This window comes from Phyllobates terribilis, unplaced genomic scaffold (assembly GCF_046119375.1).
Source record: "Phyllobates terribilis strain yellow unplaced genomic scaffold, ASM4611937v1 Scaffold_1__5_contigs__length_1240528914, whole genome shotgun sequence".
In the NCBI taxonomy this organism is placed as follows: domain Eukaryota; kingdom Metazoa; phylum Chordata; class Amphibia; order Anura; family Dendrobatidae; genus Phyllobates; species Phyllobates terribilis.
The window spans coordinates 82,171,347-82,198,046 of record NW_027362761.1 but is presented as its reverse complement, the minus strand read 5'-3'; the positions used below and the strand labels follow the sequence as shown (position 1 = coordinate 82,198,046).

General features: G+C 44.7%; 1 protein-coding gene across 1 annotated transcript; it reads left to right on the top strand.

The window, feature by feature from the left end:
- Positions 1-622: 622 nt before the first annotated feature.
- TRMT10B (tRNA methyltransferase 10B) lies at positions 623-19,153 on the top strand. The gene is made up of 9 exons (XM_073664640.1): positions 623-753; positions 3,701-3,955; positions 6,917-7,031; positions 8,396-8,523; positions 8,924-9,076; positions 12,593-12,671; positions 13,445-13,512; positions 15,269-15,392; positions 18,330-19,153. Exons 1-9 carry the CDS (start codon positions 718-720, stop codon positions 18,464-18,466), a joined length of 1,095 nt encoding a protein of 364 aa, XP_073520741.1. The 5' UTR covers positions 623-717; the 3' UTR covers positions 18,467-19,153.
- The last annotated feature ends 7,547 nt before the right edge of the window (positions 19,154-26,700 follow it).

The window sequence follows — 26,700 nt, the reverse complement described above, 5'->3', positions numbered from 1 at the left end:
TGATAAATACAGAAGTGGTGACGTGTTTCCATTATACGTCTCCTCTGATTGTTTCACTCCTGGTTTTGGCTTACAGATACTGAGGTAAAAACTGACTGAATACTGAATGTGTGAACATGGCCTAAGGGCAGAGTTGGCGACAGCTCACACTGCACCCCATTACAAGTCATGGTGAACAATGACTATGGATTCTATCAGTCTCTGCTGAAAAGGCAAAGTGCCAGAATTGCAGGCTTCACATCACGTCCCTAAACAAGAAAACAGTGGAGGAATTGCTTTTAATAAATCCCAACCCCCACCACCCAAAAAATGTTTATTCTGTTTTCCAACGCTATAGTCAGTAATATAAACGGCGAAACTAAAACATCTAACTTGATGACACTTGAAAGGTGGGGAGGGAAAAACGAAAGGAACAATGCCTGTGTAATAAGGCATCGCTAGGACAGCAGGAAGGGGGAAAGGAAGGCATGGACAGAACCTGTAAGTAATGGGGAAACATGGCGGAGAAAAACACAGCAGGGAGGGCGGAAGCACACACGTGTCTGGTACCAGCGCCGCACTGCTGCCGCCTACAGGCTATACTGTGTACAAGCTACACTACAGAAAGCGTCTTCCCTCCGCTGCCCGCACTTAGGCGCGAGTCACGTGACGGCAGATTGCACGTGACTCCTGAAAACTCCGCCTCCCAATGCTTCTGGGTGCTTGCTCGATGACGTCATGAGGAGCGGCGCTCGTGTATCCCAGCTGCGATCTGTGAGTAGTGTGTGCTGTGTCCGATCTGCTGCGGTTTATAGCCTGGGCGACTCCGCGGCAGCAGCAGTCTGCATAGGGCCTGATCTACTGCGACCTCTCTCATACAGACCTCATGGAGGAAGGAATTAAAGGGGGTGTCTGTGGGCGAAGAAGGCTTGTGCCATAAGTTATGCCATGACAGAAATTTGCACATTACATGTATACTGGCAGCAGTAGATCTGGACACCACATGATCACTGGTGTCCACCCTACTGCTTCATGGTAGCCGCTGGTGACCACCCTACTGCTTCATGATGGCCGCTGGTGACCACCCCACTGCTTCATGGTGGCAGCCGGTGACCACTCTACTGCTTCATGGTGGCAGCCGGTGACCACCCCACTGCTTCATGGTGGCAGCCGGTGACCACTCTACTGCTTCATGGTGGCAGCCGGTGACCACTCTACTGCTTCATGGTGGCAGCCAGTGACTACGCTACTGCTTCATGGTGGCCGCCGGTGACCACTCTACTGCTTCATGGTGGCAGCCAGTGACTACGCTACTGCTTCATGGTGGCCACTGGTGACCACCCCGCTGCTTCATGGTGGCAGCCGGTGACCACTCTACTGCTTCATGGTGGCAGCCGGTGACCACGCTACTGCTTCATGGTGGCCGCCGGTGACCACCCTACTGCTTCATGGTGGCCGCCGGTGACCACCCTACTGCTTCATGGTGGCAGCCGGTGACCACCCTACTGCTTCATGGTGGCAGCCGGTGACCACTCTACTGCTTCATGGTGGCAGCCGGTGACCACCCTACTGCTTCATGGTGGCAGCCGGTGACCACCCTACTGCTTCATGGTGGCAGCCGGTGACCACTCTACTGCTTCATGGTGGCAGCCGGTGACCACGCTACTGCTTCATGGTGGCCTCCGGTGACCACCCTACTGCTTCATGGTGGCCTCCGGTGACCACCCTACTGCTTCATGGTAGCCGCTGGTGACTACCCCACTGCTTCATGGTGGCCGCTGGTGACCACCCCACTGCTTCATGGTGGCAGCCGGTGACCACTCTACTGCTTCATGGTGGCAGCCGGTGACCACTCTACTGCTTCATGGTGGCAGCCGGTGACCACCCTACTGCTTCATGGTGGCAGTCGGTGACCACCCTACTGCTTCATGGTGGCAGCCGGTGACCACGCTACTGCTTCATGGTGGCAGCCGGTGACCACGCTACTGCTTCATGGTGGCCGCCGGTGACCACGCTACTGCTTCATGGTGGCCGCCGGTGACCACCCTACTGCTTCATGGTGGCCACTGAGCACTCAGCACATTAAATAAAAGGCGGTATAAGGATACTGAAGAGGGCCTTCATGTGGCTCATCTATACTGGGGTGAGGTCTCAAGCCCACCATCTGGCTGTTGGCCTATCAACACCTCGACCATCTCTCCCGTACACAGAGGATCTCGCTCAGCTGCGCTGTTATATGAGCGATCCATCTGCTGACGGCTTAATTCTAGGAGAACAAAGCGATCAGTAGTCTGAAATCAGAAATGCCGATCAACGTCTCCCCCTGCGATCAATTCTCTGGGTTTGGCCAACACTATGTGTATAGGGATCTTAACTTTCTGCCCATTAGTGGATAATGGTCACAAACTTAAAGGAGATGTCCGGCCTTATGCTACAAGTGTGCAGTCACTTTATGTGACTGCCGACTTGTGAAGCCTCACATTGCACTCACTGTGAGGACTCTCCGGTGCCGGGAGCGGGCGGTTATATGACCACAGATATGTAATGTATACTTCTGGCCACAGTCTGACTAGACTGTCTGACCTCGCTCAATGCATTTGCATTAAGTGAGGCTGCACCCATCTAGTCTGAATGTGGCAGGAAGTATGCAAATCACATACTTGTGGTCACATGACTGCCCTCTCCCGGCATTGGAGAATCGTCACATAGAGTAACTGCAGACTTGTAGCCTAAGGCCGGACAGCCCCTTTAAAGGAGATGTCCACCCCCATGAAAATTCTTGCACACAAGCCTGTATTGGTGCACACTTACAAAAGCGTTAGCCTAGAGCTACATGACCACTTTGGCCTCCACACCAATTGTGCAGCCAAAGTTTGCTATGTGGTGCTGCTACATGGTGACACTTGTGGCAATGTGACCCCATTGTCTTGTATTCCACTGTGATGTAAAGAGCAACACCCGGAGAACTTTGGCTGCACAATAGGTGTTATGTTTTCCAACACAACCTGTAAAAAATAATTGTTTTTATACTAATTTAAAAAAAAAATAGTAAAACATGAAAATGTAACTGCTAATTGCAAGTTGTAAAAACAAATAAAAGAATGATGGAATTGCAATATAGAAGCATGTATAAACTATTGTAAAGCATAAATACACATAGTATGTGATACTGTAATTCTCAGAAACTCAGTGTAAGAGTGCTACCGCTAATCAGTGATTGCATTGATGTGTCCACTACTGAGGTCATGGCTGTGGCCAGTGATTGGCTGCAGCAGCCACATATCTTGCAGACAGTTACACATGATCTCTGGGTGATCATACAATATGGCTTGTTTTGTTGCTTTAGGACAGGCCATGTCTTGTTGGGGTATCTAGACAACAGTTTTGAGGAGCAGACAAACGGAATTAATGTTCAAAATAGATGATTTGCATTACTAATAGAAATGGAAGCAGGAAGACCACGCACATTATTTTGGGGTCCACCTACTTTCTGGTTGGTGTTTGTCTTTAGAATGGAATAAAAAGCGCAGCTTGGAGAATCTTTTCTACAATGTAACACCAATTGGAAACTAGATAACGAGCGTGGTCCTCCTCCTTTCATTTGTGTCAGTTATGCAACAAATCCATTTTGGATGTTAATTCGATTTCTCTGTTTCTTAACAAGGAACAAGCAGACGGAAAAGTGAACATAGCCTGACCCATTATTGTCTTATTTTACCAGACAAGTCACGGAGCTTCAGTCCCCAGTGAGAAAGGACCCATAGAGGTGGACATGATGAAGTTTGCTGACAACAGCCTTTGCAGCAAGACAGTCAATTATATAGGAGAAGCTGAAGAGATCCATGATGGAGAAGACAGAGGAAAAGAGACTCGTGAAGATATGACCTCTTTACTAGATCATCTCACTTTAATTCGTATTGATTTGGATATTAATGAATCTGGATTATACGCTCAGGAGCATGGAGCTTGTTGTTCGGTAGGTGTGCTGTGGCTATGGCAGAACTTTGGGGCAGATATATCACTGCTGTTTAAGCCTTACACAGTGCAAACTTAGACGACAATCTTAGGCTAGGTTCACACATATATGTGCTCTCCGCTGAGCACTGGGTCGGGATTTCTGTCATAATCCCCTCAAAACAAGAATACAACAAAACTGCGAAAAGAGGGGTCCTCTTTTTTGAGGCCTATGTAGGAGTCACTTTGGACACTGTCTGGCTTCTGTCTTGGTAGTGTTTGTCTTTTTGTCAGGGTTTCCTTCAGAATCCAGTTTTTAGGGGATTTAGAAGGAAACCCGGATGAAGTGCTCAGCAGAGATCTCTGTATGTCTGTGAGCCTCGCCTCAAAGGGGTTATTCGGGCCTTTTTTTTTCTGTGGAGCTAAGAACTTATCAGCAGGTAGTTGTGAACCATCTGCCTGCAATGATCTCTCCTGCAATTCTCCCACTTCCTGTGATGTTTCGGCAACAGAGCAGCTTTTTCTCTTCCGTTCTGCCGATATCATATTGATTGGCAGCTGACCCAGCGTAGGGCAACGGAGAGCCTGCTGCCAATCATGGCTTTGGTAGTGATTTCCCTTCGACAGAGCAGAACAGAAGGAACTGCTGTCAACGTGATGTCACAGGAAGCGGGAGAATCACCGGCAGGAGTGGTCTATGACCGCTCTGAGCCGGGAGAGATCATCGCAGGCAGGTAGTTAGCAGGTACTTGCTGATAAGTGCTTAGCCCCATAAGAAAAAAAAAATAAGCCTTGAATAACCCTTTTGAAATGCTCTAGATTTATCATCGTAGTTCACACTGGTTGATGAATCCAGTGCTTATTTAGACTGTCTACTCTAAGTTTCAACCACCTATTAATTGGCTTACTTTGTGGCAGAATTTGGAGCACAGCCGCATGTTAGACCACATCCCTTTTCTAAACGACTCCCCTTTTCAACAAAGCTGTTTCCCCTTGTGGAAATGCGCAGAAGGTGTCCGAAACACTTGGGCCCGATTGATCAAGGCCGGTGTTGTTCATCCCTGTCTTGATGAAGGGGTGTGTTGGAGTTAGAGGCGCTTGATTCATCAAGGACTATCAAATAAAGTTGCACTCTGTAGCCCTATAGCATGTAAACATGAAATCTCTGGAATTTGAATTGCATTACTGCTCTTGATAATAGGAAAAATGGAAATACTTAGCAAATAATTTGGCCAATTCATAAATGCCGAGCAGCCAACTTTATTTGTTAGTTGTGTATAGAGATGGCTACTCTTAGGCCACGGCCCCACTATCCTTAATCGGTCAGTATTTTTCTTACGAGTGGGAGACAAAACCAGGTGAGGAACAATCAGAGAAAAGGTATAATAGGAACAAGTGCAGTTTTTTGTTTGGAAGTGACAATCAGTCTTTTAATGAATCAGGCGCATCTTAAATTCATGACTGCATGTGGCATAGCTTACTCTACAAATCTTATTCCAGTCCCTGACTTGAGCATCATTTGTGGCAAGGATTACGCCACTTTTAAAGGGACTTTCAGCCAGCACAGAATGACTGTTGAAACCAAGTACAGGCGCTTGGTGCTTCACGGCGCAGCCAATCATTTATATACACCTTCCCACCTGCTTGTTTTCTCCATTCCCCCTTCTTTGATTGGCAGCTCTGGCTTCATAGGACTAGAGAAGGGAGGAATTTGAGGGAAAAGAAGCAGATGGGAAGGTGTATATATAAATGATTGGCTGTGCCGTGAAGCACCGAGCGCCTGTACTTGGTTTGAACAGTCATTCTGTGCTGGCTGACAGTCCCTTTAAAAGTGGCGTAATCCTTGCCACAAATGATGCTCAAGTCAGGGACTGGAATAAGATTTGTAGAGTAAGCTATGCAACAGGGAGTCATGAATTAAATGAGTGGATCTTGTCCCATCCTGCCCTAGCAACATCCATTTTGGCTCAACTGGCCAAAACTGGTGTGGAACCACCATAAATTGCAACATTTTTGCGCAAACTCACATTGCGCAAAAATATTGTGACTTTTCAAAGTGTTTTACACCATATTCCTGGTGTAAACACTTTGATGAATCAGGGTCTAGGTATTAAAATATATGGTGCACATCGGGGGAAGAATTTCCTGGCACTTATGCTGGATGTACATCTCTCCCTTTTATATGTCCCCTTTTTCCTACAACTATACTGAGTGAAAGTTATTAAAGAGAAACTAACCTGTAATCACTTTCATTCCTCCTCTGTGAGGCCGCAAACAAGCTGGGCACTGCATGTTTTGTATGGAAAGCCTCAGGACTCTCTTTTTGTCATCCGGAGCAAAGCCTGTGTGCCGGATTACAGTGAGGGAACCAAGGGGGAAGAAAGGTAAAAACTGGTCTTTATTGAGTTCTTTACTTTTTTCTGTGGGTTAGAAGGATTTTCAGAGGAGGCAGATGAAAGACAGTATGACTGCAGGGTTTTGTGTGTAGTCTTTTACCATGGAGATGCACAAATCTGTAGTGGTGCTGTATTACTTTACATACATTAATACAATAATACAATGGCTGTCAAGACATACAGTATGTGTTTCCCATATGAGACATTTATGGCATTTTGATAGATGTGCATCCTACCATTGTCAAGAAGGTGGCCCGGCGTGCAATGTCAGGAATGGAGAGGTGGCTGCATACGTATGGCTCTCTCCATTCACCTCTAAAGGAGCTCCAAAAATTGCTGAATGCCCTGGAATCCAGTTGACATGCCATAGTTGTCCCAGCTGGGAAAGCCCCTTTAATTCATTACTTGCATATATTATTTGTTATAGATTATCCGGTCGCCTTTTCTAGAAATCATGTATAAGATCTAACATCAAGAGCTGGTACACATGGAGCACATGTTGGCTTGGGTTGCAATAAATTCCTAGTGCAGGACTAGGGAGTTTACTTACATACTTGGTAATTATCATTTTTTTTCAATCTCTTCAGAGAAATGTAATGAGAAAACAGAGACATTGGGAAAAAATTGTTGCTGCCAAAAAAAGTAAAAGAAGGCTAGAAAAAGAGAGAAGAAAAGCTAAGCAGTCTGGAGACGTCAGTGGAGGTAATGTGAATAAGATCATTTTCTATTGTCGTTTTGGAAATCCACAGGTCACTGCGTCATATTGTTAGAATTTCTTTCCATTTACATTTTTAGCATTGTTCGTATTAGCACTTGGACTGGAATTTACATTTTCTGGCGTAAAAAATGTAAATATTCGCACTGCTTTTGCAGTGCTAGATTGGTGTTTACCTGCACATATGTAATTGTATGAAATGAAACAAATTGTGTAGGATGTATTTTATTGAGTCTACCACACTTCTACTTTGGTCTCATCTGAGCAGAGAACCTTATTCCTCATGCCATGTAAGGAACTCAGCTAGCAATCTGAAAATACCATCCCCACCATCAAACATGGTGGTGGCAGCATCATGTTGTGGTGATGCTTTTCTTCAGCAGGAACAGGGACTCTGGTTAGAGTTGATGAGAAGATGTATGGAGCTAAATACAGGGCAATCCTAGAAGAAAACCTGTTAGAGGCAGCAAAAGACTTGTGACTGGGGTGTAGATTCACCTTCCAGCAAGACAACGACCCTAAACATCCTGTCAGATATACAATAGAATGGTTTAGATGAAAGCATATTCATGTGTGTGTGAATGGCCCAGTCAAAGGCCAGATCTAAATCACATGGAGAATCTGTGGCAAGGCTTTAAAATCTCTGTTCACAGATGCTCTCCATCCAATCTCACTGAGCTAGAGCTAGTTTGCAAAGAAGACTAGGAAAAAATGTCACCTCTAGATGTGCAAAGCTGGTAGAGACATACACAAAAAGACTTGCAGCAGTAGGTGGTCCTACAAAGTATTGACTCGGGGCTGAATAAAAATGCACGTCACAATGTTCAGATTTATATTGTGTTAGTATATCACATAAAATCCCAATAAAACTCATTTAATTTTGTGGGTGTAATGTGGAAAAAGTTCAAAGGGTATGAATAATTTTTCAAGGCTCTGTACACAATTTATTAAGTGGCATGCACTTCTTAATGAATTAGGCTCATCTCACTTCAGCAGTGCCTTCATTAAGACTGGCATGTACACGACACCTGTCTTAATGAATTGGGCACTTAATTTCTAAATATCGAGGAGTTTTACTGCATAATTGCAATAGGAGTCAAGTTTTATACAACGGAAGACCCCTTTAAGGATAAATGCCATTGCTTCCTTACTACTCAATTGAATAGGAGCAAAGTATTAACGGTTCAGATCCCATTTTTTTCCAGTTGAGGAGAGTCTACCTTTACTTTTCTAGTAGCGTCTATATTAATATGTCAATGAATGCCCACCCTTCAGAGAGTCTTGTCAGCTTGCTATAAAGGGAATGCAGCATTATGAGCACATTATTAACATTTATCCACCTTAATTCCAGGGACTGACCCACAGCAGCACAGCAAAAAGTTTTTAAAAGCTTTGACAAAAGAACGTCTCTTAGAAGCAAAGGATTCTGGTCCTAAACTTTGCATTGACTTGAGTATGACCGATCACATGAGCAAGAAGGTAACACAGTTTTGTATAGTCCTTTTGGAATATATTATTCTTTTTGGTATATAAGCAGATCAGACATAATTCCAAGCGCTAGAAAATCCATTGTGCTGTCATTAAGTGTTAACATTTTTGGGGACTAATATTCAGGGTCATTTCAGGTTAGAAAAACCTGCTATTCTCTGTACTGGGCTTAGTAGTCCGTGCCGGGATGAGTTCAGGAGACTGTTGAGTTATAGGCACTTCCAGTATGACCACGCTAGACGTCCATGGCTTTACAGACCCTCTCTATTAGAGAATGCTGGTCGACCTTATTGTTGACTTGCCACCAGCACTTTTAGACAATGACCTTTTGCTACTTAGTGGGATTTTTGATAAAATATAAGATTTTAATATTTGTTTCTTGGTGTTCTAGGAGATAAGTCGTCTTGCTGCTCAAATTAGAAGACTTTATGGGTCCAACAAGAAAGCTGCAAAACCATTTTGGCTGTACCTGACAGGTTTTGTAGAAAACAGTCTATTATATGATGAATGTGTGAGAATGAATGACGGATTTGTCCATTATCTTGTAAGTTTCTTTCTTTGACTTCTCACTGTTTTAGATCAGCACTTTTTTGAGTTATCACTTATCCATTGGATCTGTGACCCCCTCCGAACTAGAGAACAAGACTGTGCAGAGCCCCGACTGAATGGAACAGAAGTCTCCACTCGATTCCTTGTTTATGGGACTGCTAGATATAGGCAAGCCTTGTTCTCTGGATCAGTGAAGGTCCCAGCGGTTGAACTTCGATGAATCAGTAAGTTACCACCTATTCCATGGATAGGTGATAACTTATAAATATGGGAAAAACCCTTTAAACTGAAGCTGTCATCAGAAAATGACCTTTTGTTTCAATCAGGGTTTTGTGTTTCATATTACGATCTTTTATTAAAAAAACAAAAGTAGTAATCTTGCAATTTTCACATTGGCCACTCTTCCTTTCAGGAAGAGTTTTAAGCAGGCCTCTACAATGACGGGTAACACCTCAACACAAGGAGTCGCCAACACAATCGGCGATGTCTTAGCTGACCCTGCTTCCCCTCTCTTCACAATGACCTTTACACATGTTCATTAGATGTTTCAGTGCTGAAGAAAAGGTCGGTGTCTAACCATTGTGGTATGTACATGTGGATTTCCTGATACAATAGGAAGTTAGTCTAAAAATGCCCCACTGGCTCGTGTGAAGCTTGCAAGATTTCTAATTTTTATGTACATTGCTCAACATTGGAATTGCAACATTAATAAGGAAAAGTCATGAAATTATGGAAATCACAGGACAGATAGACATGTCAATGATATGCAAATGATAAAACAAAATCTTCAAAACATCTCGAGTTATTCAGCATTGTTGTGTTGGAAAATGGCACTTGAGAGATGGCCATACCACTGAGTGGTTCCTCCGTTAAATCAATGTAACATAAATCTGTTAATGTATTTGTAATGAAGACCAAAGGGTTCTGACTACTCTACATTATGCCATTCCACACCATAATCTTGGGATTAGGAACGGTGTGATGTTCCATTATGGGAAGCCTCTTCATGGCGTTACCTACATGGTCTCCAGACCAATCTCCGGCTTTCACTGCATCCAAGACAAAAGTGTGACTTTTCAGTGAAGATAATAGACCTCCATTCCAGCCTCCATTGTCACCTTGCTCTGCACTATGATAGCCTCTGCACCGCTGCTCTAGTGGTGTGAAGTCAAAGGAAGAATACCTTGATGTCTGGTTCTTAGCCCAATGTCATGTAAACACCTTCTGATGGTTTGTGTAGATTTTATTTGACGCCTTAAGCTTGTCATGTAATGGCTAATTTCACGAAGGACAGAATGTATCAATCATGGAACCAGTGGTACTGCCGTTGCTTCAATGTGTCCATGAGCTGTTTTTCAACACTACAATGCCAGGCTGCATGTTGCTTGTGCTACTGTGAGCAGCCTGTGTAGCCAAAACGTGCTACCATGACCGGCAGCATTTCTGGACTTGTCTCCCATCGAGCACATCTGGGACGTCATTGGTCAGCAATTGCTAAGGGAGCTGCCAGCAGCGGATCTTGATGATTTGCCTAAATGCCTTCAGTGTGTCAGAATGTTCCTAAGACAACCATTAATAATATCATTGATAGCATGCCAGGGCATGCAGGGATTTCTGTACATGGCGCTCATACTCATCACTGAATATGTTTTGAAAATTGTTTCCATTTTTCCATCATTTGCATATCATTTACATGTCTATCCATCCTGTGATTTTCATTATTCCACAACATTTCCTTCTTGGTATTGTAATGTCAATACTGATGGACTGCAGAGCAGGCTGTCAGTCACAGTGCCAGGGCTTATTTACAGCACTGTATGCTGAACAGTGACTGTAGCTGCGCTGACAAGCCTGTATGACGGACAGCCGGCTCTGTACTGATGCACTGCAGAGGCGGCTGTTAGTCTGTGCCGGGGTGTTGTTACAACACTGTGTACTGATCAGTGACTGTAGCTGTGCCGCAACCTCTAGATTACTGAAAGCAAGTGGCTCCCTGCTTTTGCTACCTGCATCAGTTCATATAAAGAACTGAACATTTTATTTTATTTTTATTGTGAAGCAAATAACAAATAGGACAAAATAACTTAAAACTTCAGTGTGCATAACTATTCACCCCCCCCCCCCCCCTAAAATCAGCACTTTGTAGAGCCTGATTTTGCGGCAATTAAAGCTGCAAGTTACTTTGGATAAGTGACTATGAGCTTTCCACATATTGCCATGGGATTTTTGCCCATTCCTCAAGGCAAAACTGCTCCAGCTCCTTCAAGTTAGATGGTTCCCTCTGGTGAACAGCAATCTTCAAGTCTGATCACAGATTCTCAATTGGATTAAGGTCTGGGCTTTGACTAAGCCACACCAAAACATTTACACTTTTTTCCCCTTAAACCGCTCGAGTGTTGTTTTAGCAGTATGCTTTGTTGGAAGGTGAACCTCCGTCCCAGTCTCAAATCACTGACAGACTGAAACCACCACCACCATGTTTCACTATGGGGATGGTGTTCTTGGGAAAATGAGCTGTGTTGGTTTGGCGCCAGACATAACGTTTACCTTGGCGGCCAAAAGTTACATTTTGGTCTCATCTGACTACAGCACCTTCCTCCATATATTTGGGCAGGCTCCCACTTCTTTTTGGCAAACTCAAAATGAGCTTTACAATTTTTGTGTGTAAGTAAAGGCTTTTTTCTGCCCTCTCTTTTATAATGGCCACCTCTACGGAGTGTACGGCTTATTGTGGTGGTATGGACAGATACTCCAGTCTCTGCTTGGGAACTCTGCAGCTCCTTCAGTCTCTGTGCTGCCTCTCTGATTAATGCCCTCCTTGAGCGTTTTGGTGGGCGGACCTCTCTTGGCAGGTTTGTTGTGGTTCCATGTTCTTTCCATTAGATGATAATTCTCCTTGGTCTTCATGGTGTTGTTTGGTTAGTGGTGCCTCTTGCTTTATAGTGTTGCAGCCTCTGGGCTTTTCAGAAAAGGTATGTATATACTGACAGACCATGTGACACTTAGATTGCACACAGGTGGACTTCCTTTCACTAAGTATGTGACTTCTGCAGGTAATTGCTTGCACCAGAAATTTTTAGGTGCTTCATAGGAAAGGGTGAATACATATGCACATGCCAATTTTGAGTTATTTTATCCCATAGATTTAATTTATGCCTATATTTTTCTCACTTCACTTCACCAACTTAGACTATTTAGTGCTGATGCATCACACACAAATCGGATTATAAAAATATTTAAACATAGATTGTAATGTAACAAAATAGGTACAAAGCCAAGGGGGTGGGGTGAATACTTGGAGTTCTGAGATTTACCTAGCCTGCCACTTTATTCTTTTCTATGGCCATTAGGCTATTTATTAATATCTAACGTTCCTAGAATATACACTAATAAGGGTTACGATTTCCATGAATTACATACACTAACATTTTTGCTGGTTTTAATTGCTTTTCAGAGACTTTGTGAAGCTCCTATTATAGAACAGTAAAACACTGGATTTTCTATATTTTAGGTTGAATCCACAGAAGACTGCTTTCTTGATCTGTTTCCATTGGAGACGATAGTTTATCTAACTCCAGACTCTGACCGTGGTAAGTCTGATCACCCGAAACCCCTAATTTTAATAAATTGATTTATGCAAGAAAACTTAGATTTATTACATGCTTTTGAGACATAAGGCCTGATTAAGAACGGCATTGTACACTCCAGTCTAATGAATGGGCGTTGTGGAGTAAGATGTGCCTAATTCATTAAGGGGTGTATATTACAAGCGCCGTGTGCCTCCGCCACAGATGAACTGGAGCAAACTTATGCCACTAACGTTTCGTAAATTTTCATGAAGTATATGCTTTTGCTTAGCCATTTTGTCCTACCTATGCTGCGCCCAGTTTGGCAAAGATGGTTGGAACTTGCTTAAAAATGCCAAAAGATGCAATATTTTTGCACAACTTCTTTAGGTGTATTATGCCATAATTCTAGCTTAAAGGGACCTGTCATGTCAAAAACGCTATACACCTGCAGATATGAGGATAGTCTGGAAGCTAATGGCGTCTGCTGGGAGGAAATGAACTTTATTCCTCCCAACATCATCGGGTTTTCAGTCATTGAGGCGCAGCTAGTTACCGCTCAGTATATAGTGAGCGGCGGCTGTAAAGACGCCCCGGCAATGACTGACAGCCGGCTCAGCAATGCATCAGCACAGAGGCGGCTGTCAGTCGGTACCTGGGCGTGGTTACAGCCGCCTCTTACTGTGTACTCAGTGGTGACTGAAGCCGCACCTCTATGACTGAAAGCCGAAGGCTGCCGGGAAGAATTAAGTTCATGAAAATATGCTAAATAATCCTAATCCTGTTTTTCTTCCTAGTCCTGGAAGACCTTGATTCCACGAAAGTGTATGTTCTTGGGGGACTCGTTGATGAAAGCGTTCAGAAGGTTTGTAGTTCAGCAGTTTATGGTGTTACAGTGACTGGTAACAAATCCAGTATTCAGTGATGGCAGACCTATAGGGTAGCATGGCTATCCAATGGCTGACTGCAGTATGTACACAGCACTCTACTCCCGATGTCTACTAATGGATCACGTAATGGACTGTTATGTGTCTTTATCTATGTTGAAAGAAAAGTATTATGTAAAGTGTTGTACACTACAGATATTAAAAAGTGGCCCATTGGGCTAAAGCAGGAGACTCACTAACCACTATGCCACCACTCTTGTGTACCGCTGACTGTCTCTTCAGCTTTTGTGTCAGAGGGGGGATGGGGGGGTGCCACATGACGGCTGCAGCCAAAGAGCATACACTTTCTTCTAAGATTATTCATCTCCAGGAAGTGATGGAATACAGCCCCTCCCCTAAAGACCAGGAAATGGGGGGGGGGGGGTGACTTATCTTGTGTATATAGTGGATAGTGTTACTATCTTACATTACATATGACATTAATTCTCTGATCATTCTGTCCCAGGCTATACTGCTAAGCTGACAATTGAGATGCATGCACTTTGTGTGTCTGTCCTAGTGGCTAGTGTGAAAACTGGAATATTTCAGTCTCTTTTATGTGGATAACTAACGACGAGGACAAATGTTTTAAAAGCAATCTGTCAGCAGGTTTTTGCTATGGAATTTGAGAGCAGTATGAAATAGAGGCAGCAATCCTGATTCCAGTGATGTTGCACTTACTAGACAGCTTGGTGTGATTATGATAGAATCCCTGTTTTCTCTGCTGTAGATATAGCAGTGGTCAGAATGCAGAGCTGTATATAATCCACCCACATCCCTGATTAGCAGCCTTCTGTGTACATTGTCAGCAAGCTGCCAATCAGTGGTGGAGGCAGGATTACACAGATTATCACTGCGGGACTAGGTGTCTCGTGCCAGGCAGTCCAGATAATCTGGTGATACAACAGTAATTGTATTGAATCTACAACAAGCTGCTGAGCTAGTGACACATCCCTGGAATCAGGCTCTCTGTCCCTATATTATGTTGCTCTTGAATTAAATAGCAAAGACCTGCTGGCGGATTCTCGTTAAAAAGAGTTTTATTATAAAAACCTGACTTAACTGACATGTGTATGGTCTTCTAGTGAATGTATTATGACATAGGTGGCATTTGGTAATCAGTTTATGGTTTTCTGAAAGCCATCTATTATGTAAATGATCTTCTGAGACGTAGATGTAAGATGATACCATATTTTTCGGACCATAAGACGCACTTTTTTCCCCAAAATTTGGGAGGAAAATAGGGGGTGTGTCTTATGGTCCGAACGTAACTTACCGGTGGTGTGGTGGTGGAGCGGGATTGCAGGGCCCTCCGTTTCCTCCCTTTCTCAGGAACGCGGCGGCAGCAACAGAAGAAGAGGTGAGGCGGGCTGGTATCTGGCTGGGGCCTGGTCGGGTACTGGGGCCGTTTGCATGGATTTATATAGTGTGACCTAGTTGTCACAAGCACTTTCCAAGTGATGCTAATCACTTGGAAAGCGCTTGTCAACCCGCATGCAGAAATGCATGTGAAGAACGCTTCACTTCCACATGTCCCTGGCAGGAAAACGCATGTACAATCCGCATGTACAGTCCGCATGCGTTTTTTTCTGCCAGGGAGATGCAGAAACGCTCAGGAAAAAATCCGGAGCATTTCTGCATCGTGGGCACATAGCCTAAATGTAACATGATTTTTTATTTTTTTTTTAATTTAAGAAAGTGACATATCAAAAAGCTAAAGACAATGGTCTGCACACTGCTCGGCTTCCAATACAGGAATACATGGTTAAGAAGGACAACGTGAAGAACTATCACTCCGAGATACTGGCTATCAATCAAGGTGAGGCACAAAAGTCTATACTTGACAAGATAGTGATAACTGACTTGCTGTAATGCCAAGGTCACTTTTCCAGGCAGTTTTCTGGCGTTAAACTGCTTGAAATGTTGCAACATTTTTGGGCATATATTCTGTGACTTTTGGGGTTTTACACCAGCCTCTGCTTACTTTTCAGTAGTGGGTGAAGCTTAGTTGGGAGGGGGCATGGCCTGGCATACCTGACACATCTATCATAATTTATGCGACAAAGTGGTATAAATTTTACCAGAAATTGATTGTCGTACATTTGGCGCATGGCAGCTAAAAGATGCACTAAATTCAATAACAAGGCTCATGCCTCTTAAAGGGAATCTGTCTGCAGGTTTTTACTATATAATGTGAGGACAGCATGAGGTAGGGATTAAAACACAGAATTCAATGATGCCTCCCTTATCAAGCTGTGTACTGTTGTTTATTTACAGTGAAGGTTTATCACCTGCTGATTGTCATTGCTGTGACTAGCTGCCTCCTGCCAAGTCATTAACTCCGCCCCCTCCTGTGATAAGCAGCTCACTGCCAATAGACAATGCACATACAGACCCTGGTGTGGGCGGGGTTAGCTTCTCCTCTCTGCTGCATCCAGCATATAAATGATACATCGTTAGATTCAGCTTCTCTTTGCCTACATCATGCTGCTCTCAGATTCCCTTTAATAAACTTGGCGCATCTTATTCCAGTGGACATGTCATCAAGACTATCATATACCACATACTACAGTCTTGATGAACTATGGGGCCATCGTGTTTTTATGGTGGTTTTCTAGTCATGTTTAACAAAAAAAAAAACACATACAGTTTGGAAGGCTAATGTTTACCATACCTTTCTCAGATTTGTTCGTACTTTTTCTTAGGCCTCTATCACACGTACCGGAGACACTGACACATGTAGACCCATTCTAATGAATGGTTCTGCGCACATGTCAGTGTGTGTTCACGGACCGTGTGTCCGTGGGCAAAACACACTTACATGTCCGTCTTTTACCCAAAGCACGAGCCGCAAAACGTCCCCCACACTGATGACATATGGATGACATCCGTGTGACACGTACCGGAGCTGGTCATCAGCGGTACAGTTAGCGCTGTTCCCGGGCCTTGAACGTTGCCCTCATCATTGTCCGATCAGCACCAGCAGGGGACAATGTTGAGAGTAGTATTCTGCTCCCGCTGTGTCCTGGTGTAAAAATAAGAATAAAATAAAAAAAAATCCCTATAGTCACCTGTCCTAAGTGTCCCACACTGTAGTCTATCTGACCGCTCGGGCTAGGGAGAATGACTTTTTCCAGCGAGCAGGCCACAGACCTTCGCTCAGTGAGCGGTGTCCTGTCACTCACTGAGCTCAGCGCAGCTCTGGGGCTCGCTCGCTGCAGCGAGTCATTCTCCTCTGCTGTTCAGCGTGTGCGGTCGCATGGGTTACAGCAGGGGACCCTTAGGACTGGTGAGTATAAGGATTCTTTTTTATTTTATTCTTATTTTTACAGGTTTTGGACACAGCGGGAGCAGAATACTACTCTCAACATTGTCCCTTGTTCACGCTGATCAGCATTGGCAGGAGACAATGATGAAGGCAGCGTTCAGCACCCAGTGCTTGGGAACAGCGCTAGCTGTACCACTGATTCCCAAGCTCCGGTATGTGTGATACTGATGCGCCACACGTATCATACACACTGACATCTCTGGTACTGTTTTTTCCAGTACCGGAAATATCTGGGCGTGTGAAAGAGCCCCTACTAGAAGTGGGCAAGGCTGATACATTTTTATGCACAGTGTATGGGCACCTTAAGGAATAAAAATGTACACACTGAACTTCGAGATGCAGATATAAAATATTTTATTAAAGCCAGCATGTAGTAGTCCAGAATTTCTGGTAGTGTGACACAAACCCTCAGGATGTGACCATCGTAGTAAATTTACTATAAAATAACACCCTCTCATGGTTCTGCTAAACTGAAGTACCAGAGAAACCCTATGGTGATCTATGAAGGCTAAGTATTGCAGCCTTCATTTGGACTAAGGCTACCAGCCGACTCTGGTACAGAAGCACATGTGTCACTTGGCAGTTGATAAAAAGACAAATTTTAGACGCCTCATATGCAAGTCGCACGCATCATACATTGAATTATATGGGGGCAGTCATGTGTGACTTGTCAGTTGTGTCACAATGCAGCCACAATGACAATCATAAGATGTGAGGTCACAGTGCAATCCAAGCTGTAGTATAGTTTGTGTGAAAGCTGCCTTACAGGGTTTTTCCTTCAGTTGACAAATGTGTCAAATTGCGAACGTTAATGTAGAAATAAGTATTTTTACAATTTACCCTTGATTAGAAATCCTCTCAGTTCTCAAGGGGATTTTTAATTTTATAGTGTAGAATGATGCCTAGGACACTGGTGACCCTGCGATTTTAGAGTGAGCAATTAGGTAAGGAGAGTGCAGTGCGAGCAAGCTCTATGCTTTATGGGCTGCTCACGGATCGCTGGACTCGACCAGCCTCAATCGCCCTGTGCTTTACCCATGCTGCAGAGGTATTCTACTATCAAAATACGAGTGTGGGGAAAAAAAAATCGGGTGAGAAGTCTATGGGTGATAAAAAAATTTAAAAAATCTGTTTCATCCAGAAAAGTGGGGTGATTTTTTTTTTAAACACTTAGGAAAGGTTCACACAAGAGCACAGTTGTGATCAGCGGCATGACCACGGCACCGGTCCAAACGGTCAGTCTTCAGGAGCATACTGCCCTCGGCAAAGCAGGTAATTGGGAGGCAGAGGAGCAGTGCGCTCCTGAAGATACATTAGAAAATGTCATTAATCAAGTAACAATTTTTTTTTCCACTTTGTGAATCTTGACTGTTGCTATAGGATGTTCTTATGTTCTTCCAGTCACTAAAAGACATTGTTCTGTTCCAGTGTTTGATATCTTACGCACTTACTGTGAAACGAGGAGCTGGCCAGAAGCACTGAGAGCTGGAGTGTCACCGGGAAAAGGCTTTGTTCTTCAAGATGAAATTATACTGGAAAATGAATCCTCTTTCAAATCGCCTTAGAACCTTTCTTTTTAATCTAATTATTTTGAAAAAAATATGTGCAATAGGAAATAGATCTTAGAAAAATGAAATTATTTAACTATGCTTTAATGGAAGACCACATGCAGGTAGTATAAATGTGTTCAAAAGAAAGTGTTAATTTCTTATCTGGCTCACAGTAAATAGAAACTTCCTAATAAAGATATTTATTTTAGTGAGCTTTTTATACCGAACTGGCCATAGCACTTAATCATCTACAATGTAGGCTGCCTGATTTTGTACGTATAAGGCTGTGTTCTAATGCCGCACTTGTTTTGTCAGTACATGCGGATCCACCGCATGTACTGACATTCATTCGGTCAACCTGTAGCGGAGGCTGTGTCTCTGCTTTAGAAATTGACATGATGCGGCTTATAAACCCACGCCGCGGGTGAGTTTACGCAGCGTCAAAAACAAGCACAGTAGGCATGATATTTCTATAAATCCCATCTACTGTGCTTGTACTGTACAACGCAGCATTTTGGATGCAGCACAGGTGAGTTGCGTCCAAAATGCTGCTATTCCTGATCGTGGGCACATACCCCAAAGCCTAATTCAGAAGTCCATTTTACACGGATAGAACATGGATCCATTATATAGTCTATGGGGCTGTTTACATTTTCATGATTTTTGAGATGCATGACTACTAAATAAGAGACCTGCTGCCTTTGATTTTAGTCACAGATCAAACTTACTATTGAAATCAATTTTTTGTTTATTGCATACAAGAAAAATTGATGCCATACTGATGTTAAATGGTGAAACAAGGGCCAAAAATACATGTAAAATTAAATCCGGGTCATTCTTTTTCCTCATACACAAAAAAAAAGTTGATGCATGAGTGTGACCCAAATACCGTTTTCCAAAAAGGGAGATGGACAAACGTTTCCTAGTATTACACCGTATGTAAAAGCGGCATACCTCAATGACAGTACACCTATGAGCTAACAGTTTCTCATATAACTGGAGAGATGACAACAGCCATAAATATATTCTTCACATTGAGGAAGGTCCCAAGTATTCTATGGATGACAAATGTCCAAGTGTAGAATCTTTAAGCCACGTACACATGTTCAGTATTTGGTCAGTTTTTTTTCCTCAGTATTTGTAAGCCAAAACCAGGTGAGGAACAATCAGAGGAAAAGTATAATAGAAACACGTCACCACTTCTGCATTTATCACCCACTCCTGGTTTTGGCTTACAAATACTGATGTAACATACTGACCACATACTGAACGTGACCTTAAAATTTAAGGATCATGTTTACTCTAGTTTTGTGTGAGGCTTTTTAGTGCATTGATGTGAGTTTTCTTGGATGTATTGTAGAGGAATACTTCAGGCAAAAACTGATGATTAGGATATTGTGTGCCCATTCTCAGTAGGTGAACACGTATGTCAGATGAATTGTATAGCACACACCACTCTGCTGTTGCATTTTTCTTTAATAGTATACTCCATATAAACATTTCGCAGTTAAAGTTTACAGCACAGATCTTATATAAGTGGATCCCACCTCTGGCTCAGCAGTAGAGAGACTATGGACAAGGGACCATTATTCTAGAGATAGAGATAAGGATCTGCCCATAACGACAGGAAACCTACAGATAAAAAGGGGCGGTCCCCCTCGCCTCCTCAGTTTGTTTTGCAGAGCATGAGAGGAGCCGCTAAGTTAACATAATCTTCATAATCAACAATTACTATATATATATATATATATATATATATATATATATATATATACACACATATATATATATATATATACACACACACACACACTGCTCAAAAAAAATAAAGGGAACACTCAAATAACACATCCTAGATCTGAATGAATGACATATTCTCATTGAATACTTTGTTCTGTACAAAGTTGAATGTGCTAACAACAAAATCACACAAAAATCATCAATGGAAATCACATTTATTAACCAATGGAGGCCTGGATTTGGAGTCACCCCCAAAATTAAAGTGGAAAAACACACTACAGGCTGATCCAACTTTGATGTAATGTCCTTAAAACAAGTCACAATGAGGCACAGTATTGTGTGTGGCCTCCACGTGCTTGTATGACCTCCCTACAACACCTGGGCATGCTCCTGATGAGGTTGCGGATGGTCTCCTGTGGGATCTCCTCCCAGACCTGGACTAAAGCATCCGCCAACTCCTGGACAGTCTGTGGTGCAACGTGACGTTGGTGGATGGAGCGAGACATGATGTCCCAGATGTGCTCAATCGGATTCAGGTCTGGGGAACGGGCGAGCCAGTCCATAGCTTCAATGCCTTCATCTTGCAGGAACTGCTGACACACTCCAACCACATGAGGGCTGGCATTGTCCTGCATTAGGAGGAACCCAGGGCCAACCGCACCAGCATATGGTCTCACAAGGGGTCTGAGGATCTCATCTCGGTACCTAATGGCAGTCAGGCTACCTCTGGCGAGCACATGGAGGGCTGTGCGGCCCTCCAAAGAAATGCTACCCCACACCATTACTGACCCACTGCCAAACCGGTCATGCTGAATGATGTTGCAGGCAGCAGATCGCTCTCCATGGCGTCTCCAGACTGTCACGTCTGTCACATGTGCTCAGTGTGAACCTGATTTCATCTGTGAAGAGCACAGGGCGCCAGTGGCGACTTTGCCAATCCTGGTGTTCTGTGGCAAATTCAAACCAACCTGCACGGTGTGGGGCTGTGAGCACAACCCCCATCTGTGGACGTCGCCCCCACATACCACCCTCATGGAGTCGGTTTCTAACCATTTGTGCAGACACATGCACACTTGTGGCCTGCTGGAGGTCATTTTGCAGGGCTCTGGCAGTGCTCCTCCTGTTCCTCCTTGCACAAAGGCGGAGGTAGCGGTCCTGCTGCTGGGTTGTTGCCCTCCTACGGCCCCCTCCACGTCTCCTGGTGTACTGTCCTGTCTCCTGGTAGCGCCTCCAGCCTCTGGACACTACGCTGACAGACACAGCAAACCTTCTTGCCACAGCTTGCATTGATGTGCCATCCTGGATGAGCCGCGCTACCTGAGCAATTTCTGTGGGTTGTAGACTCGGTCTCATGCTATCACGAGTGTGAAAGCACAACCAACATTCAAAAGTGACCAAAACATCAACCAGAAAGCATTGGTACTGAGATGTGGTCTGTGGTCCCCACCTGCAGAACCACTCCTTTATTGAGTGTGTCTTGATAATTGCCAATAATTTCCATCTATTGTCTATTCCATTTGCACAACAGCATGTGAAATTGATTGTCAATCAGTGTTGCTTCCTAAGTGAACAGTTTGATTTCACAGAAGTTTGATTCACTTGGAGTTATATTCTGTTGTAAGTATTCCCTTTATTTTTTTGAGCAGTGTATATAAACACAACCACCACGAATACTGAATCATACTCAAAGTACACCAGAAGTCCGTATAAAGTAAGGGAGGGAAGTGAGTGGGTGCTGTCATGGACTCCATAAAACACGATTGCCGGTAAGTAATCAAGTCTTTTCTTCTCGCCACGACAGCACCCACTTGTGAGATTTTTAGAGAACCATCACCTGGGAGGGACCACCGTTTTGAGGACAGATCTCCCGAAAACCAAGTCAGAGTCAGAGGACAAGTCAAGTCTATAGTGGTTGTAAAAAGTGGATGGTGTAGACCATGTAGCTGCCTTACATATCAAGTCGATTGGGATGTCTGCCTTCTCAGCCCAGGAGGAAGCTATGGCCCGTGCTGAATGGGCCCTCACGCCCTCTGGGGAACTTTTGCTGAGTAGGCCAGACATATGGCATCCCTGATCCATCGAGACAAGGTGCTCTTTGTAACTGCAGACTCCTTCCTGTGGCCCTGAAAGGACACGAACAGGGCCCTACTCTGCCTCCAGGACTAGGTTCTGTCTATGTAATGTAGGACTGACCTCCTAACGTCTAAAGTGTGAAACTTGTGTTCTTCAGGCGTAGAAGGGTCGGGAAAAAAAGGAAGGAAGAAAGATTTCCTGACTTCTATGAAACCTGGTAGCAACTTTAGGAAGGTAGGATGGATCAGGTTTCAAGACTATCCCTATCTGGAAAGACCGACAGAAAAGGAGAATCAATAGACAAAGCCTGAATATCACTAACTCTTCTTGCTGAAGTTAGCGCCACTAGCAGAGCTGTTTTTAAAGATAGACATTTTAGAGAGACTGACTCTAAAGGCTCAACTGGTGGATCTATGAGGGCCTCAAGGCCAAGATTTAAGTCCCAGGGAGGTAAATGAACTATGTGGACAGGGGTGCTATGCTCACATGCTGCAATGAAATGAGAGACCCATGTATCACCCGCAATATTATAGCTGTATAATGCCCCTAGAGCCGATGTCTGAATCTTCAGGGTGCTAACTGAAAGACCCAGCTCTTGACCCTTCTGAAGAAACTCCAGGATTGCTAGTATTGGCACCTCATTGGAGAAAGGGGCAGTATGAAATTCTAGGAATTTCCTCCACACTCTACTGTATAATCTTGTTATGTAGTCTTTCCTACTTTGGAGTAGGGTGTTGATCAGGTTGTCTGAAAACCCTCTTAATTTTAATAACTGCCTTTCAAGTTCCATGCCGTCAAGTGGAGACCCCCTCACTCAAGAATGACGAAATGGACCCTGAGATAGCGGGCCCGGACCTGATGGTAGGATCCAGGGGTCTGACACTGACATGGTTCTGAGCAATGAAAACCACGGTCTTCTGGGCCAAAAGGGAGCGATGAGGATTACCCTCGCTCCTTCCTCCCTGATCATTACTGTAAGCAGGTTAATTGGTGGAAACGCATAAGCGAGATGAAAGTCCCAAGGAGTCTGGAGAGAGTCGACCATCTCCGGATGGTCTGCCATGTTCAGGGAGGCAAACCTCTTGACCTGTCTGTTGGCCCTGCTAGCAAACAGGTCTGTCTCGGGAAGACCCCACAACTTCACTATTTTTCTGAAGATCAGGTGACAGAGGACCCACTCTCCTTGGTGGAGAGTATGGCGACTTAGGAAGTCCGCTCTGGTATTGTCCACGCCTCTGATGTGAAGGGCTGAGAGAGAGAGAAGGTAGGCTTCTGCCAACCCGAGGATCTCCACCGTAGTAGACATCAGAGTTGTTGATCGAGTTCCGCCTTGTCGATTGACGTATGCGACGGACGTGGCGTTGTCGGACAGAATTCTGACTTGAGACCCCCGCAGCTGTGGGAGAAAGTGATGCAATGCCTGTTTGATGGCTTTTAATTCTCTCAAGTTTGAGGAGTCCTCTGCTTCTTGTAATGACCATCGAACTTGGGCTAGGTTGGTCCCCAAATGGGTCCCCCATCCTACAGGGCTAGCATCTGTCACTACTACTCTAGAGGGCTTAACTACCAACGGAACCCCCCTGGAAAGATTATTCAGATCCAACCACCAGGATAAGGATACAAGGATAGAGACAGGCGGCCATTAAGCCGACTCTGTAACAGTTCTTCTGCACAGAGGACTTCCTGTTGTAAACATCTAGTATGAAATTGGGCCCACTGAACTGCTGGGATACAAGATGTTAGGGACCCTAGCAGGGACATAGCGTCTCTTAAGGATATGTGAGGTTGTTCTATAGCTCCTCTAACTTTATTCATGATAAGCAATTTTTTCTCTTCTGGTAGGAGACACTGCTGACTTACGGAATTTAGATGTAGACCCAGAAATGACAGAGACCGTGGGACCAGTCTTTTCCAGGTTGATTATCCAGCCCAGAGCCTGCAAGGATTAAATTGTGTTAGCCAGGCGATCTCTGCATTGTGCGGCAGAGCGACCTACCACCAGAAAGTCATCCAGGTACGGCACAATGAGTATGTCCTGATGACGTAAATAGGCAATCACCTCTGATATCAACTTGGTGAAGACACGGGGAGCCATGGAGAGGCCAAATGGCATTGCTGCGAATTGAAAATGGCAGAGATGTCCGTCCATGATGACTGCCACTCTGAAATACTGTTGGTATTCTGTATGTATGGCCAGATGGTAATAAGCATCCTTTAGGTCTAGGACAGCCATGAAACATCTAGGAAATTAAAGCCTAATTGTAGATCTTATAGACTCCATTTTGAAGGTATGGAACTGTAGAAAGGAGTTTAATCTCTTCAAATTTATGATAGTTCTATAGGAACCATCTGGCTTAGAGACCAGGAACAAAGGGGAGTAGAACCCCCTTCCTTCCTGGTCTGCTGGAACTTCTACCAGGATATTTTTGGATAACAGGCTCTGGATCTCTAATTCGAGAGCCTGCTGTTGTGTGGGAGAGGGCGGAGAAGTTACTATAAAGGAGTCCTGAGGGATCTGACGAAATTCCAGCTTTAATGCTGATGAAACTAGACTAAGAGTCCAAGCATTAGAGGTAATTTTCCCCAACTGTTGGTCAAAGAACTTCAACCTGCCACCCACCGGGATATCAGGTCTAGCGGAATTTTTTGCCGTTCTTTGAGGAGGATCCTCCAAACAGGGCTTCTTTTTATTTTGTCTTCTTGGTCTCCCACCGGTCCCGGTCCTTGTAGGACTTTTTTTGACCAAATGGACACCTTTTGAAGGCCCTCCTGTATGATGGAACAGATGGGTTAGGGAAACCCTTCTTTCTTTCTGCCACTTTGGTTAGAATCTCATCCAGTACCTTGCCAAACAGGTACTCAACTTGAAATGGCAGTGCGCACAATTTGGATTTTGATTGTGCGTCCCCCTTCCAACCCTTTAGCCAAAGGGCACGATGAGCAGAGTTTGTAAGGCCTACTGATCTGGCCGCCAGCCGCAGGGAATCCGCCAAGGCATCTGCTAAGTAAGCAGAACCACCTTGTATCAATGGGATAGAGGACAACAACTTCTCCCTGGAAACCCCGTTCTTGATCTGGTCTTCCAGCTGATCTATCCAGACCAACATAGATGCACATGTGGCAGATATGGCTGGTTTAAAAGCTCCCGTGCAGGCTTCCCATGAGCGTTTGAGCAGCATCTCTGCTTTACGATCTAATGGATCCAACAGTAGCCCATAGTCTTCCACGGGCAAGGTAGAACGTTTGGACGAAGAGGCGACAGCCGCGTCTACTTTTGGAACTTTGGACCAGGTTAACAAATCGTCATCATCGAAGGGGCATTTCTTTTTGGAGGATGAAGGAAGGGAACCCCGTCTCTCCGGTCTGTCACATTCCCTTCGGACTAGATCCTTAATAGCTGGAACGTACCCTCTCCTTTTCTCAGAGAGTCCTGCAAACATAATATCCTGTGTGGACCTTGACTCTTTTGTTTCTACCATTCCCATTGTATTCCTTACCAATTTGACTAGATTATCCATGCGCTCTATGGGAAAGCAGGATCTCCCCTCCTCATCAGATGATGATGATGATGATGGATGATGATGACGACTTCGAGGGACTAGGAGATCTAGCCTGGTCGCTATCTGAAGAGGAGGTAGAAGGGGAAAAGTTTTCGATTTTGATTTATGCTTCCCAGGGTGAACTACATCCCTGAGGGAATGGAGTTCCTCCCTAATCATGGCACGTATGTCCATGCCTAAAAGGGGGGGTATACAGAAAGAAGGGGAATCAGCTTAATAGGTAGAGACTTACAGCACTCACCCAGTGAAGCTTGTTAATGTGGTACCGGTTCTGGAGGTGGAAGCACAGCACGAGAGGAAGGCAGACCAAATTTCTTATTCCACTCACTCCTATCAGTGGAGTCGCCTTCTTTGGAGCGTCCACTGCTGCTCTTAGATCTGCACTGCATCTGCACATCCCCCACAGGTGGGAGCACCTCTGAAGAGGACATCTTGTGAGCAGTCAATCACCGAGTTTTAACACTGCAGCCCGCCCTCTCCATGTTGGGGCAGACCTCCCCGGTCCACTCGGAAGCAGTTTATAGCACTTCCGGGTTCAGTACGCTAAATGGCCAGTGCGCATGCGCTGGGGCCGAAACCCGGAAGTCCCGGCCGCTGGAGGCGCAGGGCGGCTGATGCTGATGCCGATGCCCGCCTCCTGGACAAAATTCCTTCCGCCATGCTGGTCCGCTATGGGGGCGCAGGGTGGCCGATGTCCGCACCCTGCGCCTCCTGGATGAGTGCAGCCTGTTCCTTTGCCGCACCGCGTTCCCACGAGTCAGGGCAGCCTACCCCGAATGCTGACCTCGTGACATCCATTCCTCAGACGAGGGGAGAGTCTGTCAGGCAGGGCTCTCCCGATGCTGCATCTGGTGCCCCAGACCCTGCCGCTCCCAA